The 14,947-nt window shown below is 54.0% G+C and overlaps 5 protein-coding genes and 1 non-coding gene across 6 annotated transcripts; 3 read left to right on the top strand and 3 right to left on the bottom strand.

The window, feature by feature from the left end:
- Positions 1–348: 348 nt before the first annotated feature.
- On the top strand, positions 349–422 carry ASPZODRAFT_t107. The gene has a single exon. It is a non-coding gene; the product is annotated as a tRNA-Cys (tRNA).
- Positions 423–934: 512 nt separating this feature from the next.
- Positions 935–2,422, bottom strand: ASPZODRAFT_660354 (hypothetical protein). The gene is made up of 2 exons (XM_022729345.1): positions 2,405–2,422; positions 935–2,238 (listed from the first exon to the last, which is right to left on the bottom strand). Exon 2 carries the CDS (start codon positions 2,136–2,138, stop codon positions 1,041–1,043), a length of 1,098 nt encoding a protein of 365 aa, XP_022579485.1. The 5' UTR covers positions 2,139–2,238; positions 2,405–2,422; the 3' UTR covers positions 935–1,040.
- Positions 2,423–3,688: 1,266 nt separating this feature from the next.
- On the top strand, positions 3,689–9,521 carry ASPZODRAFT_17884 (hypothetical protein; the record flags this gene model as incomplete). Its single annotated transcript, XM_022727107.1, has 3 exons — positions 3,689–4,207; positions 4,278–5,821; positions 6,434–9,521. The coding sequence occupies 3 exons, from the start codon at positions 3,689–3,691 to the stop codon at positions 9,519–9,521; spliced, it is 5,151 nt and encodes a 1,716-aa protein (XP_022579484.1).
- Positions 9,522–9,792: 271 nt separating this feature from the next.
- On the bottom strand, positions 9,793–12,568 carry ASPZODRAFT_134391 (hypothetical protein). Its single transcript, XM_022723522.1, has 5 exons — positions 12,145–12,568; positions 10,668–12,063; positions 10,445–10,599; positions 10,192–10,389; positions 9,793–10,118 (listed from the first exon to the last, which is right to left on the bottom strand). The coding sequence occupies exons 1-5, from the start codon at positions 12,257–12,259 to the stop codon at positions 9,880–9,882; spliced, it is 2,103 nt and encodes a 700-aa protein (XP_022579483.1). The 5' UTR covers positions 12,260–12,568; the 3' UTR covers positions 9,793–9,879.
- On the bottom strand, positions 12,489–13,392 carry ASPZODRAFT_17882 (hypothetical protein; the record flags this gene model as incomplete). Its single annotated transcript, XM_022727106.1, has 2 exons — positions 12,489–12,946; positions 13,353–13,392. The coding sequence occupies 2 exons, from the start codon at positions 13,390–13,392 to the stop codon at positions 12,489–12,491; spliced, it is 498 nt and encodes a 165-aa protein (XP_022579482.1).
- On the top strand, positions 13,365–14,648 carry ASPZODRAFT_134390 (hypothetical protein). Its single transcript, XM_022723521.1, has 2 exons — positions 13,365–13,654; positions 13,722–14,648. The coding sequence occupies exons 1-2, from the start codon at positions 13,462–13,464 to the stop codon at positions 14,606–14,608; spliced, it is 1,080 nt and encodes a 359-aa protein (XP_022579481.1). The 5' UTR covers positions 13,365–13,461; the 3' UTR covers positions 14,609–14,648.
- Positions 14,649–14,947: the final 299 nt, after the last annotated feature.

Below are 14,947 nucleotides of genomic sequence, written 5' to 3'. Positions count from 1 at the left end.
GGACTGGGAGGAGGAGGAGGAGGAGGAGGAGGAGGGGGGGGAAAAGGATTTCACAGCGTGTTCGGCTGAGTCGTGTGGTTATTGTGGGCATTGCAAGTACTGATTTACGGCTGTTTCCCTTGTCTTTTTCGCGTCTCAGGAGTCTACTGCCAGTTGGTTGCTTCAATAGTATCCAGCCTGACAAGGCAGATTGGCCAAGGCTTGTTTATATGACACTTCTTGGGTGACCGATGACCTCTACGCGCCGTTCTTTTGCAACAAAGAATCAGCTGCTTGGGCGGTATTATTATATTATTATGTGTAGTTAGAAGGTGTGAGATATCACTAATCTGAATGTTATTGACTATAGCCCTGTTAGCTCAGCGGTTTAGAGCATAAGATTGCAGATCTTAGGGTCCATCGTTCGAATCGGTGACAGGGCTATTTTTTTCTTTTTACTGCCGGTGGTTGCTTGACCATTAGGCGCCACGGAGAGCCGTCTGCTAGTTAATTAACCCAAAGACATGATTGCAACAACTGTTGCGGGTTTGATCCCTGTAAAGACTATATGAATCTTCCCTTGGGTCTGTGCCTGACAATATGGACCCATGGTGAGCGAAAGTGTTGGATAAAGTTGTTGGCCGCTGAAGTAGAAAAAAGCCTTGAACTAAGCTATATTGAAGAATAGTGGAGGTATGTAACGAAGGGATGAATGAATGATGTTTTTACTGACTACTGGCCATATGCTTCAATTGTACGCAAGTTTGTTTATTCAGGACTACTTAAAGTGCTATCTATTTTTATTGAAATACATCAAGTGAGTATGACATTGAAAGGTGGCAAAGTATGAAAGAAAGATCGCCGTGAAATCATTCAGTCCTCCAGACATTAACGGGGAGAAACCAGAGGAGTAGCGTAGTTGAGAAAAATGGCGAGTTTGGTCCATGAGGAACTGGGGAAAGTCGGGGGTATCGCGCCAGGCGATGACCGAATAAGGGGGAATCGAAATAGATGATGAAAGGTATTGACTACAAGCTGAATGCTGAGGGACCGAGGCACGGCTAAGCCGGAATCATGGCGCCATTGCGGCAGTGGGTGCCAGATGCGACCATGCCCATCGGGACGGCGGCGCCGTTGGCACAGAGAGACCAGGTGCTGCCATCAGGTGAGCAGATGATGGAGCCAGAAGAGCAGGATCCAGTGTTGGACTCGGATCCAGTGCGCTGGGAATCAGCGCTGGGAGTGTTGCTAGGAAGGCTGGTCGCAAAACCCGGGGTCGAGCTGGGGAAGGATTGAGAGGGGGTGGGGACGGTGCCAAAGCTCGATGCCCTCATGCTGCTGCTGGACTGGAAAATCCGGGCGGAGCTGGAGGAAGCATGGAAGAGAGCTGCGTTGGTGGCGGAGGGGGACTTGGAACTAGAAGAAGACGAAGAGCTCGAGGGCCCGGACGAGATTGAGCCAGAACCCAGGAAGGCAGCGTTGCTCTTGCAAGTGAAGCCTGTTCCATTGAGACTGCCCTCGACGCTGGAACCGGGAAGAGGAAAGTTGACTTCATAATCCTCAATCGTGGTACATTGACCCTCCTGGTTGACATTGGCCAAGAAAATGGGAGGGAGGTTGCTGAAGGCAGCCCGAGGCGCGAGCTTGGAATGTATATCCCGACGGTGGTCACGCTTGGAGGAAGCTCCCTTGACTGTCACCTGGGCACAGTTCATGTACATCTCACGGTTCCCGATTTTGTTGAACCACGTCCAGGCCAGCAGGGCCTGACCCGAAGGCGCGTCGGATGGCACCTGGAAGTCATACGAATCTTGCAGTGGGCAACCTCCAAGCATGGAGTGGATGACCTTGAAGGTCTTCCCCTGGTCGTAAGACAAAGAGATTTGACACGAGCCACCGCCGTGAGTCGCGCTACCAGCCAACGTGATCTGATACGTCTGTCCCGGGGTATAGTCGGCCACGGAGACGAACGAGTCGTTGGCATACCCCTTGCAGGGGTAATCAGACCCGGAAGTCGAGAGAGGATTGGTGTAAGAATAGTCCACCTTGCCGGTATTGTTCTTGTTCAATGGGCTCCTGATAGGATACGGCGAACTCATTTGCATGTGCGCGGAGGCCGATGCGGCCAACAGCCCACTGATTATGAAAAAGCTCTTCATTCTGACAAAGTAGTCGAAAAGGCGAATCTAAGAAGACTGATGAATTGCCAACCAGGGCGATATCACAAGTATTCTGAGTGAGAAAGAAGAAGTAGCAAAACTGGATACAGCTGTCAGCAAAGTCCACCACCGGAATCAAGGCTTAAGTAGAAAGCTCAGAACCATCCCATATGATCTTTGAAGAGAAAGACAGCCGATAATCATCAGCAGCCCATAGATCCTCAGAGGGTTATGGAGTATTCACTGGCTCCCATAAGCATACTCACATAATTCAGTTGATGCGTACAATATTTTTTTGTCTTTTTGTCCTTTGTAGATGAGGATTAAGATAGAATAGATAGAAGCAAAAAGACACCACTCACGCTGGTGTTAGATAAAGAGGAATGAATATCAGAGCAGTGTCATGCCCGAGAAGATCCTATTTAAATATTCGACCGCCTTTTCAGAAGACGAGGGAAATAATTTCCTTCATGGAGACCACTCCATGTGGAATGGCGGTTGCCATACCTTGAGGCACAACATCTCCGCGAGGAATGCGTCGCCAGCTCCTCCATCAAGCAGCTGAACGAGACCACCACGCCAGATAGCCAGGATCAGTCGAATCAGAGATAAACTCGCACCCATCGGGTGTCACATAGCTCACATAACTCTATCCCTCTTCGCCCGGTGTGCCCGACTGATATTAGTTCTCATAGAATGGAGGAAGACGCTATACCCTCAAACCACTAAAAATTGTCAAGACAATTACTAGGGCTTAATGGGGCATATCCTGCAAAATCAGTAGACCTTCATGGTCGATAGATAGCTTCTGTGCACCAGCATCTGGTGTAGGCCGTTGTCTCGCCCATGTTCTCCTCTGCGATATGCGAATACCACGGGTTCTTCTTCCAGGCCACAGACGCAGGTACCGACTCCCATATCCATTCACAACCATCAATAAGACGGAATATAGAGCCGTCAAGGGCCCTGGCGTTCTCCACTGGAGATCATTGGATGGACGATCGGGCAATGTCCTGCCAATTTCCGGGCGATCAGTGGAATTCGAATGGCTTTCCGCGGATAAAAAACCCCTTTGACCCTTTCGATCATCTCCAGGGGCTCTTCTCCAGTATTTTGACGGTGAATCGCTATTGTCTTGGCCCTCTCACCCGGTGGAGAGTAATTGCTTCGTAGAAACTCGACGTCAAAACGCGTCCCGGACGCGTCCCACCAGGCGATCGCCAGACGGAACCTGGTTCCAGACCGAAGAATCCGCCTTACTCCTTGTTTTCTTGATTTTTTAACCTTTCAAACAATCGAGAAGAGACTGGAGCGAACCACAGGCGTGGTGAATGCGGAGCACCGAGTATTGTGCAGTGAGTAGGAAGTCTTGAGTGCAGCGTGGAAGAGGAAGGGCCGGATCTGGCGGTTCGATCATCGCCCCTCCCCTCAGTACGATCGATCGCTCCTCAACCAACCCCCCTGGCAATTACAACGCACAAAGATGCTGTGAGATTCTCTCGGTCCATCGCCTGGGGAGAATCACATACGTCATCTGCTCCTTCAGTTGAATGTCGACGCGGTGTCTCTCCTCGCTGACGAGGCTCCGTCGTGCCCAGCATGCCGTGCGTTTCCATGGCTCTACGGAATCTGATCGACGCTGCGGTCAGGGTCGCCACATGAGGCCCTCACGGTGGATAACACAGCTGGTTGCCGTGGCGAACGGTCCCCAGGCCTCTGCCAACACCCGAGCTTTTGCACATCATCCGGGATTGGCCTTGAGGGGTGTTTGCCGCGTCGTGTCTGCTAGGATACATTCTTCTTCGTGCAGCACAGCCGAGCTTTCTTCCACCCCTGTCTCCAATTCACGCGTTTCGGAGGAGGTTACGGAACAATTTGGTTATTATTCGGATATGGCTGTTGCAGACGAGGCAAAACACGGTCCGTTGGCCGACGACGAGGTTGCCGTGGACCCGGAGTCCGATGTCGATGTGCCCCTGGAGGCCGAAGAGCTTCAGAATGCCCTGTCGAGACCACCGCCGGTGAATAGCGATTACCTGCCACTGCCCTGGAAAGGGAGGCTAGGCTATGTGAGTCTTGTGTCTGCCATCTGGCTGTGTACACTACGCTCCCGGACTGATTGCTGATGTGCCCTGCTAGGCCTGTCTGAACACATATTTGCGATACTCGAATCCGCCGGTGTTTTGTTCACGCACGTGTCGCATTGCCTCCATTCTGGAGAATCGGCATCCACTCGCGGATCCCTTGCAACCCGCCCATCCCACCAAGAACCGCCCGGATCGAACCCAGCCCGCAGATGTTGCACGGGGCCAGGCCTTTGTGGAGTCCCTGGGCCTTGCCAATGCGCGAGATCTGGTGAAGATGGTCCGGTGGAATGACCGCTACGGCATCAAGTTCATGCGTCTGAGCAGTGAGATGTTCCCCTTCGCCAGCCACAAGGAATATGGCTACAAGTTAGCGCCGTTTGCCTCGGAGGTGCTCGCCGACACAGGCCGGGTGATCGCTGAGCTGGGCCACCGTGTATCAGTCCATCCCGGCCAGTTTACTCAGTTAGGCTCGCCCAAGAAGGAGGTTGTGGAGAGCTCCTTTCGTGATCTCGAATACCACTCGGAGATGCTGCAGCTCCTCCAGCTGCCGCCCCAACAAGACCGCGATGCGGTCATGATCCTCCATATGGGCGGAGTGTTTGGAGACAAGGAAGCGACCCTTGACCGGTTTCGCGAGAACTACAAGCTGCTATCCCAAGATGTTAAAAATCGCCTAGTCCTAGAAAACGATGACGTGAGTTGGACCGTTCATGACCTGCTTCCTATCTGCGAAGAATTGAATATACCCCTGGTCCTCGACTATCACCATCACAATATCATGTTTGATTCCAGTCAGCTCCGTGAAGGAACGCTGGACATTATGGCGCTATATGATCGGATCAAAGCTACTTGGACCCGCAAAGAGATCACCCAAAAGATGCACTACTCTGAGCCTGAGCCATCCGCCATCACGAACCGCCAGCGCCGCAAACACAGCCCACGGGTTTCGACTCTACCACCGTGCGACCCAACCATGGACCTTATGATCGAGGCCAAGGATAAAGAGCAAGCTGTTTTCGAGCTTATGCGCAATTTCAGACTGCCGGGACACAATCTGTTTAGCGATATCATCCCCCACATCCGCGATGATGAAAACAAGCCCTTCAAGCCCCCCCGAAAACCCTCCAGCAAGAAGAATGGCTTTGTCGATTTGGACGCCTTGGCGCCTCCCCCACCCACCGTTTCCGAGGATGAAGTCGGCATGGGCGGACCCGAAGGTCGGGTCTACTGGCCCCCGGGCATGGAAGAGTGGCTGCGGCCAGCCAAGAAGACGGTCAAAGTCAAGGCAACAAAGAGTCCCAAGAAGAGCCGCGCAACCAAGAAAACCGGCGAGGTTGAAGCCACCACGGTCGACGGCCCTGAGGCGGCCGATGAGGCTCCCGAAATCTCCCCTCAAACCCCGGTCAAGACACCACGCAAACGGGCCCAGCGCACTTCGAGTGTGAAGAAACAAGTTGGAAGGAAACGAAAGGCCTCCGAGTCGCCCTCTACTCCCTCGAGTTCGGAAAATGAGTCTCCCGGCCTAGACGGGATGCCTGAGCCGTCCCTGACGATCTCCACCGCAGTTCGACGCAGTCGACGAGCGAAGAAGGTCATGTACACCGAAGCCAGTGACCACGATGCTTGATAGAATTTTGTTTGTATATATTGTAATATAATGTACTATACCCATATGAAATACACGACTTGACATTCATTGACTAGTAGACGGTTCAGCAGTGAAGTCGCTATATCAGTTTGACGACGTCTGTAGAAAGCGAGGGATTTGTATTTAGTAACTACCTAGGTAGATTCATCAGACACTCCACACCAACATACGATGATCTTACTTGTTGTATGCCCAGTGCTGTCTCCGTAATAATTACGCTGTTGCTCCGGCGTGTCTCCGCCTCATCTCCATCCGTTCTCCGTCAGACGAACAACACCAGCATTTCAGCTCAGCCTATTCACAGTCTTCTCCACGGCGCAGCGACCTGGCTACACCGTATAATTTAAGCCACGCTGCTGTACAGCTGCCATCATTTTTACTATTCATAAATCGCTCCTTGCAGGCTGGTCCTGAGTTCTGAGTGAACTGGCGTCATCAGCTTTCCCAGCTTTTCCAGCCTCCCAGCAACAACACGTGCAAGCCCGGGGGGAAGGCGTTCTAGAGGTGAATATATAACCTGTCATTGGAGGTGCATTGCTAATTAATTCTTCGTTAACCAGGTATATTCAAAGAAAACAACAATCTCCGCTCGAGACGCTGGCTCCTAAACCGCCGTTCCGAACACGCTGGTTACCCCCGCCGCCGACCTTTTGGCGCCAGCCCCCGTCTCGCTTCCTCCCCTCCATCTTCCAGCGAAGAAAGCGAAACCCGCGGACGGGCGCCCTCCCTCTCGTACTGCGAGTGCTGTTCGGCCCGCACGCGAGCCGCCGAGTGCTCTCGCGCCTCTGGGGGTTCCGGCACGAGACGATCCCCGCCCTAGGCCACCGGGCGCAAGCACGCATCTACAAAGCGCTCGTCAATCGACAGGCGAGGCTGCAGCGGAGGCGACGCGCGGGTGGTGGTGTTCTTGCCTATCTCCTGGGTCGCAGGACACGTGGTGTACCGGGCTGGAATTTCTCAAGAAGCAGCACAGGAGGAGGGCGAGTACGACTCGGCGGGAGCAGTTGGAGGCGCCTGAAGAAGGACGCGTCGAGAGGAGCGGAAAGCGGGCCCTCAGTCCTGAGGGATGCCGAGCAGAAGAGGCCCATGGCGCAGTCAGGTCTCTCCTCGTCGATGTCATGGGGCCCTGCGGACGAGACGCCGGCCAGGGAACCAGGGGCGCGGCGGAAAAAGGTCTTTGAGTATCTGAAGGCTGCCAACGAGCTGCGACAGACGTACCAGGCGCAGTGGGCGGCGCAGCGGAACGGAGCACAACGCGATCTCTACGATGATACGCCGGGGGCGTTTCCGGACGTCGACGTCGCCAGGTCCGGGGATGTCGAGTTGGTCCTGTTTCCGAGCTACGCGAGGCGGCTCGGCCGGAGGCAGACCCGGTCGAGAGTGGACAGTGGGCGGTACGGGACGACACAGTGGGAAGATCTTGACGAGGACAACACGGTGGTGGATGTTGATGTGCATGGCTGGATTTCTGCACCGCATCGGGGCCCGCCGACTCGCAAGCAGCGCCTCATCATCGCTCTCGCCAGGAAGTTGAGTGGTGTTCCGGCTCCGCCGTCGGTTGCAGCGGCCGATAGCAGCGAGGATTCGTCTCAGGATATGAGCTCTGCTGCCAGGCTATCTGCCAAAGGCGAAGACGAGTTCGCTCGTAAGGAGGCCGAGCGGATGATCCACGATGCAGAGAGGGATGCGGATCCGGAATGGAGAGCGGCTTCGTCTGATGACCCGGATGAGAGGTTCTTTGGCCGGCCGCCTCGCCGGACGACAACACAGTCCTCCATTACCTCCACAAGAGGCGATCTTTCCATGGAGAACACAAATCTCATGGAGAGACTCCGCCCGTTTCTGTCCTCGCCAGTGGGCGAGCTGCCTGTCACTGTCTTCTTTTTCAACGATGACAAAAGCCAGGCAAGGAATGTTCTGACAGATGAGTTTGGACACTTCTCCTTGCGCGCAGCTCTGCCCTTTGTTCCGACCCAGCTTCGCATTTTGGCTTCAGAAAGCCTGTCAGTCTCTCAAGCCATCCGGATCAGTGAGCCTTCTGGCATTTCTCTCATCAGCGATATTGACGACACTGTCAAACACTCTGCGATCACCGGCCGTGCGCGGGATATCTTCCGGAACGTCTTCGTGCGCGAACTCGCCGATCTCAAAGTCGATGGAGTCGCCGAGTGGTATAAGAAACTGACAGAGCTGGGCGTGGAGATCCATTACGTTTCCAACGCCCCGTGGCAGTTATACTCCCTACTTGACAAGTTTTTCAAGTTGGTGGGACTTCCACAGGGTTCCTTCCAAATGAAACAGTATACCGGGAGATTACAGGGGATTTTCGAGCCTGCTGCTGAAAAGAAAAGAGCCTCTTTGGATAGGATCCTGCGCGACTTTCCCGAGCGTAAATTCATCCTGGTTGGTGATAGCGGAGAAGCCGACTTGGAGGTCTATACGGACCTTGTCATGGCCAATCCGGGACGGGTATTGGGCGTTTTCATCCGAGACGTCACTACGCCTGCCCAGAGGAAGTTCTTTGAGAAGTCCGTAAACCATCTGGAGCGCCCTCCAGCGGCCCGGAGCGTCAGTACGGGCCAAATTTCCAGTCAATCGGATCCGGTTGAAAAACGACCAGCTTTGCCTCCTCGGCCCCCTCGAGGGATCTCGGCTCCGGTTGTGGACGCGCAGAGTCTTGACAATGAGGATCTGATCGATCTCCGAGATGAGGAAGAGGGAGAAAAGAGCGCTGTACCTCCTGCTACACAAAGTCGCAAGCCAGTCAACAGTCGTCAGCCCCCCGCAAAGCCTTCCAAGCCATTGTCTCTGCGCACAGCTGCGACGAGTCAAGACAGTGTGGATGGGGGCAGTAAGGAGACCAACACTGCACAATTACAAGACGTTATCCGCCGCAAACCTGTTCCTCCACTTCCTAGCCGGCGTCCTGTTCCCACCGCAGCGTCGTCGATGGATCGGGGGACAGATGGGTCTCCCGGAGCAGGCCAGCCATTGTCTACCGGCATCACCAATACGATCCAAAACGCCGTTGTGGGAGCGTACAACACTCTTCCGTCCACAGCAGACTACCTGCCTATACAAAGCAAGGCGTCCAATGCCAATCTGGGCGAATCGCAGCAATCAAGTGACTCGCAGTCCTCTTCCCGGTCCAAACAGCCTCCTCCGCCACCTCCTCCTCCACGCCGATCCAACACCGCAGCATCGACGACTTCAAGCTCTCAAAACCGCCAACCACAACCTAAACAATCGTATCCTGCCGCTGCCGCCACGGCCGCATACCAATATGCCTCTGATCGCCTGGGCGGGTCTTCTTCCCCAGCCACCACATTCAGCCAAATGGATATCGTCAACAATACCAACACCTATAACAACACCTATAACTATAACAATAAAAACGGCGACGGCAATAATCTAGACTCGTACGTGCCCCCGGCCCCCCTACCCAACAAGCGCGAGGAACTCTGGCGCCGCCGCTGGGAACGCGCCCGCGGTATTTTTGAGGGGCTGGACATCGTGCTGGGCAGCTGGCGCGTGGGCAGCGACGTCCAGGACGTCTGTGTGTGGTTGGTCCAGGAGGAGCTGCAAGCGATCCAAAGCAAGAGACAAGACGCATCTTCCCCTAAGCCTGAGAAGGGTAGTTTGATTTGAAGTAGGGTATAGACCCTTTTGTTGTACAGCAGGCGATGTGTTATACTTGTATACTTGTATACTTTTATGGATGTGTATATACTGCTTTCCATGCGTCTAAGCTATGTTTATAGCGTTACTTTCATTGCCACTAGATTATATTACTTGTATATCCTTGTCTATTATTAGAATATTATTTCAGTGTCGGGATATACACGTCGTGTGAAAGAGCCTGTCTAAACGATGTCTAATGACAATACTTGGGTTATCTAAGATAGTGTCAGATCTTGATATCGAGCATTAATATATTTCACACTTCTATACTCAAGTGGAGAGCTAAAGTCATCATCATAAGTCATAACAGTCTTGAAAACGTATATCAATGCTTCTCGTCCTTCCGCATTGCTCCAGCTGCCTCTCGAAAGAAAGACTCGGTGCGCAGCAGAGCAGGTCGTAGCATGCCCATGCTGTTATCTGTCGCTGCCGCCGCCAGGGCGCGCAGGGAATACCGATATGCCTCGAGGAGGGAGTAGGACTTTTCGACCTGCTCTGCAGTTGAGGCGCAGAGGAACAGGTATATCAGGAAGTTGCCTGCGTGGACTAGGTGGGTGCGTGCCTCTTGACGGCGTTTAGTATTCTTTTTTTCCAATCTCATAATCTCATCTCAACAATCTAGAAAAAAGGCACGTACGACGACCCCAGAACGCATCTAGTTCCACTGCACGAATGCTGGATACCAGCTTGACGTACTGTCTGAATTCCTCTAGGCTGGAATCAAAGTACGTCCGGAGGTTCGAAAAGGGGTTCGCTTTGGATAGCGGGGTGGCGGGGGACATCATTGCGCGCAGCACAAGACTCTTCACGGCGAAATACGCCAGATGAAGCGATCCTGGACATTATGTCAGGGTGGCTTTTTCAACGACACCATCAAGGATGGAACGAACCATTCGTGCACACGCCTCCTGACCCGTGGGTGAAATCCAGGGTCAGACATTGCGGGAGCAAGGCGTACCAGCTGTCCAGTTCTGCGTTCAACACGTAGAGGGAATGGTCGAGGACTGCAGACTCTGATGTCGAGAGCACTGAGCCGCGAATCGGGCTATTCCAATAGAAAACGTGTCAGAAACGTGCTTTGGCTATATATACAACAAAAGAAAAAGTACATACTAAGAGTATTCGAGCAGAATGCCCAGTTTCTTGGCCAAATTGATCGTTTCCAGCAGGTTAATGGCTCGGGTCTGGTTACACCCCCGGTCTCTCTCGGAGATAACTCGACCGTATGGAGAGCAAGCGACATCTTCGTCGATTAGGGCCTCGGTGAGCGTCAAATCCGTCGTGTCAAACGAACTCTGCGGGATATGAGAAGGGTTGCCATGGGTGAGGGATGCCCATTTCTCTGTGGTGAAGCACATCCACCACAGCTTTTTGCGGAGGGCCTTCTCCCAGGTAGGGATGTTCCATAGTGACGGGTCACAGTGAAGACCCAGATTCTGCGCACATGAGATCGCCTGACAGGCCAGTGTCCAGTTGCGGGGATTCTCAGTCGTGCCGGTCACTGGCGGGCTTTCATGTAGCAAGAGCAAGCATGCCTGTAGAGTGGCTAGCTTGGGCGAGTCAAATTCTCGGTTGAGCGCCAGGTGCGCACACTCGAACAGATCGGTGTGGCTGATACGGGGGAATGGTTTGAGCACGGGGCTGTGCTCCCAGAACGCACATGCAAGACCATAAACAACCCCGCGGAGCGAAGCAGGGATACTCCTGCGGTGAAGGCAATAGGCTTGCAGAAATCGGGCCTTGGAAAGTACAGGAAATGCAGGATGGATGAAGCGGAAATACAGCCGGACCAGCGCGTCAGCGTGTTCTCCAACATGAGATTCGATCTTCTCTGAAGCAATCTCCTTGGTGCGAATGTCTCGCTCGGGGCACGAGTCGGGCACAATGTTGAAATGGACTGGGGGTACATTCGCCATGATATCTCCCGCGTGCACTTGGCGGACGTTCGCGTCAACAGAGCGACGAGCTGCTCCGTTAATTATGGCCATGTTCATACGCATTGACGAGAGTAAGTTGGCATCCTGGTCACTTGAAGGCCCCAGAAAGAGGGCCGTTAGACCAATAGATTCATCCAGTGATTCTCCACCGAGACCATCAAGGTTGCTCATAGTTTGTGGTACACACAGCTTAGCCGTCCCTTGGTCATATGTGACCTGAGATAGACTGTGCAACTGAGCCACGCTGATATCGTCGTCGGGAGTGGGAAAGGGGGTCTGTGGCAGGCTGACCGGGCTCACAAACGACATATCCTTCAGGTCCAGGGTCTCGCCATCTTGGAGCTCAACCTTCGGGTCGCCTTCGAGCAGGCAGCTCAACATATCCGGGGACATTGGCTCGTATGTCCCGACCTTCTGTAAAGGCTCGTCGTCCTCGATCAGCTTGCCCGACGAGCACTGCGCTCTGGTTGTCCGCCATCGTTGAACCTTCACACACGACGCCGCTTGTCTCGCCCGCTGCGAGGGAGTGGATGTGAAGGTACAGTCTTGACCCTTGCTTTGGCAGTATCGACCTGGTCTGGTTAGCCAGGCGAGGCGGCGGCGGCGTTGAAGAAAGGTAGGAAGGAAACGTGCACAACCACTCGGTGACTCACATGGCAAACACGTTGTAACGATACAGGCCGACTTGCGCTGCCGACAAGCGTCACACGGGCGATCCTTGCGGCTCCTCAGACGCCTGGCCTTGGCTTGTTGCACTCCAGTCTGCATGTTGCACTGCTGGAGGGACGGAATCCACCTCTAAAAGTCTCGGTTTCTGGTAGTTTGCGAGGAGATATGAGACATAAACAAGGAGAGCAGCATCTCGAGTCTGGGGACGAGTTGGAAACGGAGACAGCAGACGGCCTGGCTCTGACAATCCTTTCCCATCCTTCGAGCAAACGGCTCCCTTCCAATTGGCGTGCCGGCTATTAGGTTATCGAAATGCGGAGAAGTCTCCTCATTTTGCCCGTTCTGGGACAACGGAGCTGTCTCCATCGTCTTCGAAGCTTATCAATGGGTACAGCTCGCTGGTGTGTACCCGCCGGTCCTCGGTCTTCTCTCCAGGGGCCGCGTGGATGACAAAACGCGAGTGCTGCTGGTGGTTTCTCAGTTTCTGGTGTCGTTGACGGGTTGACGCTCTGGACATGCCGACGGCCCAGCCGACGTCGGCGGACTCGCCGAAGCGTCCACCTATAAAGCAGAGCACGCTTATCTTCCTCCATCGTCGATGAATCGCGACAGTCTCGGTTTGATCCCGCCGGATGTGAGAAGGAGCCGGTTGCAGATAACGCGATAAGAGCTCTGGGAGCAGCTGTTTTCTGGGTTTGCTCAGGCTGAGGGGGCCTGCACCATGGACGCCTAGTCGATTGGAGGCGTTCTGGCTGGAGATCTTGGCATGGTTTCGAATTAAATCGCCTAAAAGGCATTATAGATGCAGAGAACGGCGAATAAAGAAGAGTAGTAGAGTCAAACACATGGAGCGCTCCGTCTTCAGTGTAGACTCAAGATGGTTGTTTTCCGATGGGAATCCGCTATGGTCTCTAATAGTATATACAGTTGTTGGTTTCTGGCGTTTCGACCGTCGTCTTGGATGGGAAAGAATCTAGACAGAATTTCTACGCAATCAAACGTTTCTAATCCATAGACACCACTTTACAGAAGTGAGGGGTGATGAATACCTAGGAGTAGTAACTAACTAGTTACTAGTAAGTACTGATTGTATTCGGCCACGGCGCCCGCGGCCGCCGTCGGAGTCCACGTGTGTATCACGTGCTGTTCTCGGCCCGTCTAGTCTTCCGCTGTCCAGGCAACTACTCCGTACTCGTAGCCACCGTGACGTACTCCCAGGCGTGTTCTGGCATTAAATACCACGTTCTGCAGTCGCTTTCTTCTTTCTGAGCAGCCGAGGATATCCCCAGAAGTTGCCCGAAATGGCCAGCGAGGAGAATAACGTCCTTTCTCCAGACCACATTGTTGGTCTTGCAGCTCAAGCTCTCGCCCGGGAGGACGGAGCCCCACCTGGTGGTCTGAAGAGCTCCTACGAAGCAATCGCTCTCATCGGCCATGCGTGCATGGTTGCTGTCGACTTCAGACTAGTTGGTCTTGGAGAGGATCACCATGCAGGTAGGCAAAGATTTGCACACCACACAAATCCACGTCTGATCCACTTTGGTTGGCTGACATGCAGCAGAAACCCCCTCCGAAAGTCCCCTGCTACCCGCGGAATGGAATGAGGGTTCGACGTTTGCTTTCCGCTATGCCCACTCACAGTCTTCTATGCAGTATCTCCTCAAGGTCGGTCGCCTAGGAGACAAAGCGGTGGTCTTTGCCCTCGCGCTAGGTGATGACAAGACGACCTCGTTTGACCTCCCCGTCCAAGACTACGTCTCCGCATCCGCCCTTCCTCTCTCCTCCGAGCCGGACCTGAAGAAGAAGCTGGGAGAGGTGTTCATTTCACAATCACGACTGGCTGACTTGGTCAGCCTGTTCAAGATAAATGTGATCCAGAAGCTGGCGCCCGGTCTACACAAAGAAGGGTATGAAGATACAAGCCAAGTCATGCCGAAAAGGCCAGAAGCCAGACCGCAGAGAGACCCATTACGGGAAGACCCTCAACCGGAGCCCGCCAGGCCGTACCCTTTTGATGATCCGTTGGCGGCTGGTCCGCGTCGGCCACAACCACCGGGGGATTTCCCACCGCCAGGGTTTGAAGATGAGTATGAAATCTATAGGCCCCCACGAGGATACCCGCAAGAAGGGAACAGAAACCCGTTGAGACTGGGTGAGAGAGATCTGTATCCAGCAGGACTCGGTCCCAATGACCCTTTCCGGGGTACGCTGCCACCAGGTCTCGGTGGGAGCGGTGGTGGCATGCACCCAACCTTTGATGACCCGATGTTCGGAGGCAGCGGTGGCAACAACGGCGGCTATAACCCTCAGGCCCCCCCAGGTGCTCGATATGACCCCGTCGGTCCTGGTGATGGGCCCCCTTATGGCCAAGGACGCGGCCCCTTCGGTGGTGGTCGTGGAGGAGGCTTTGGAGGGTTTGGCGGAGGATTTGGCGGTGACATCATCTAGGCGCGGTTAGCTAGCAGTGAGACGAGACACGAGAAACGTTTGTACGATGAAATAAATTGGAACTTTTCCCCTAAACATGATCTCCTTCTTGTAGTCCAAAGGGAAAGAAGAGAAACCCCCTCACAGATAATAATAACACCTTCTGTCGTGGACATCTCCCTCAGCTCGCGTGGTGCTGTCTGTGGCTGGTGCGCTGTGGCTGCCCGCGCTGTTTGGAAATTGCGCCAATCTCCGCTTAGCCGCCCTGGTCTGAGAACCTCCCCTTCGCAACCCAACATCCGCCGCCCCCCCAGAAACACAAGCATCACAAACCCCCCCCCCCCCCATTATTAGCGTATC

The sequence above is a fragment of the Penicilliopsis zonata genome, assembly GCF_001890105.1.
Source record: "Penicilliopsis zonata CBS 506.65 unplaced genomic scaffold ASPZOscaffold_12, whole genome shotgun sequence".
In the NCBI taxonomy this organism is placed as follows: Eukaryota; Fungi; Ascomycota; class Eurotiomycetes; order Eurotiales; family Aspergillaceae; genus Penicilliopsis; species Penicilliopsis zonata.
The sequence above is the reverse complement of the archived record's forward strand: the minus strand, read 5'-3'. Positions and strand labels throughout refer to the sequence as shown.

Excerpts from the sequence above, each read along its gene's own strand:
- ASPZODRAFT_660354 (XM_022729345.1), bottom strand. The coding sequence starts at position 2,138 with ATGAAGAGCTTTTTCATAATCAGTGGGCTGTTGGCCGCATCGGCCTCC.
- ASPZODRAFT_134391 (XM_022723522.1), bottom strand. The coding sequence starts at position 12,259 with ATGCAGACTGGAGTGCAACAAGCCAAGGCCAGGCGTCTGAGGAGCCGC. Across the intron at positions 12,064-12,144 it reads CGTTACAACGTGTTTGCCAT|GTCGATACTGCCAAAGCAAG; the intron begins GTGAGTCACCGA and ends TAACCAGACCAG. Across the intron at positions 10,119-10,191 it reads AGATGCGTTCTGGGGTCGTC|AGGCACGCACCCACCTAGTC; the intron begins GTACGTGCCTTT and ends AACGCCGTCAAG.
- ASPZODRAFT_134390 (XM_022723521.1), top strand. The coding sequence starts at position 13,462 with ATGGCCAGCGAGGAGAATAACGTCCTTTCTCCAGACCACATTGTTGGT. Across the intron at positions 13,655-13,721 it reads TGGAGAGGATCACCATGCAG|AAACCCCCTCCGAAAGTCCC; the intron begins GTAGGCAAAGAT and ends GACATGCAGCAG.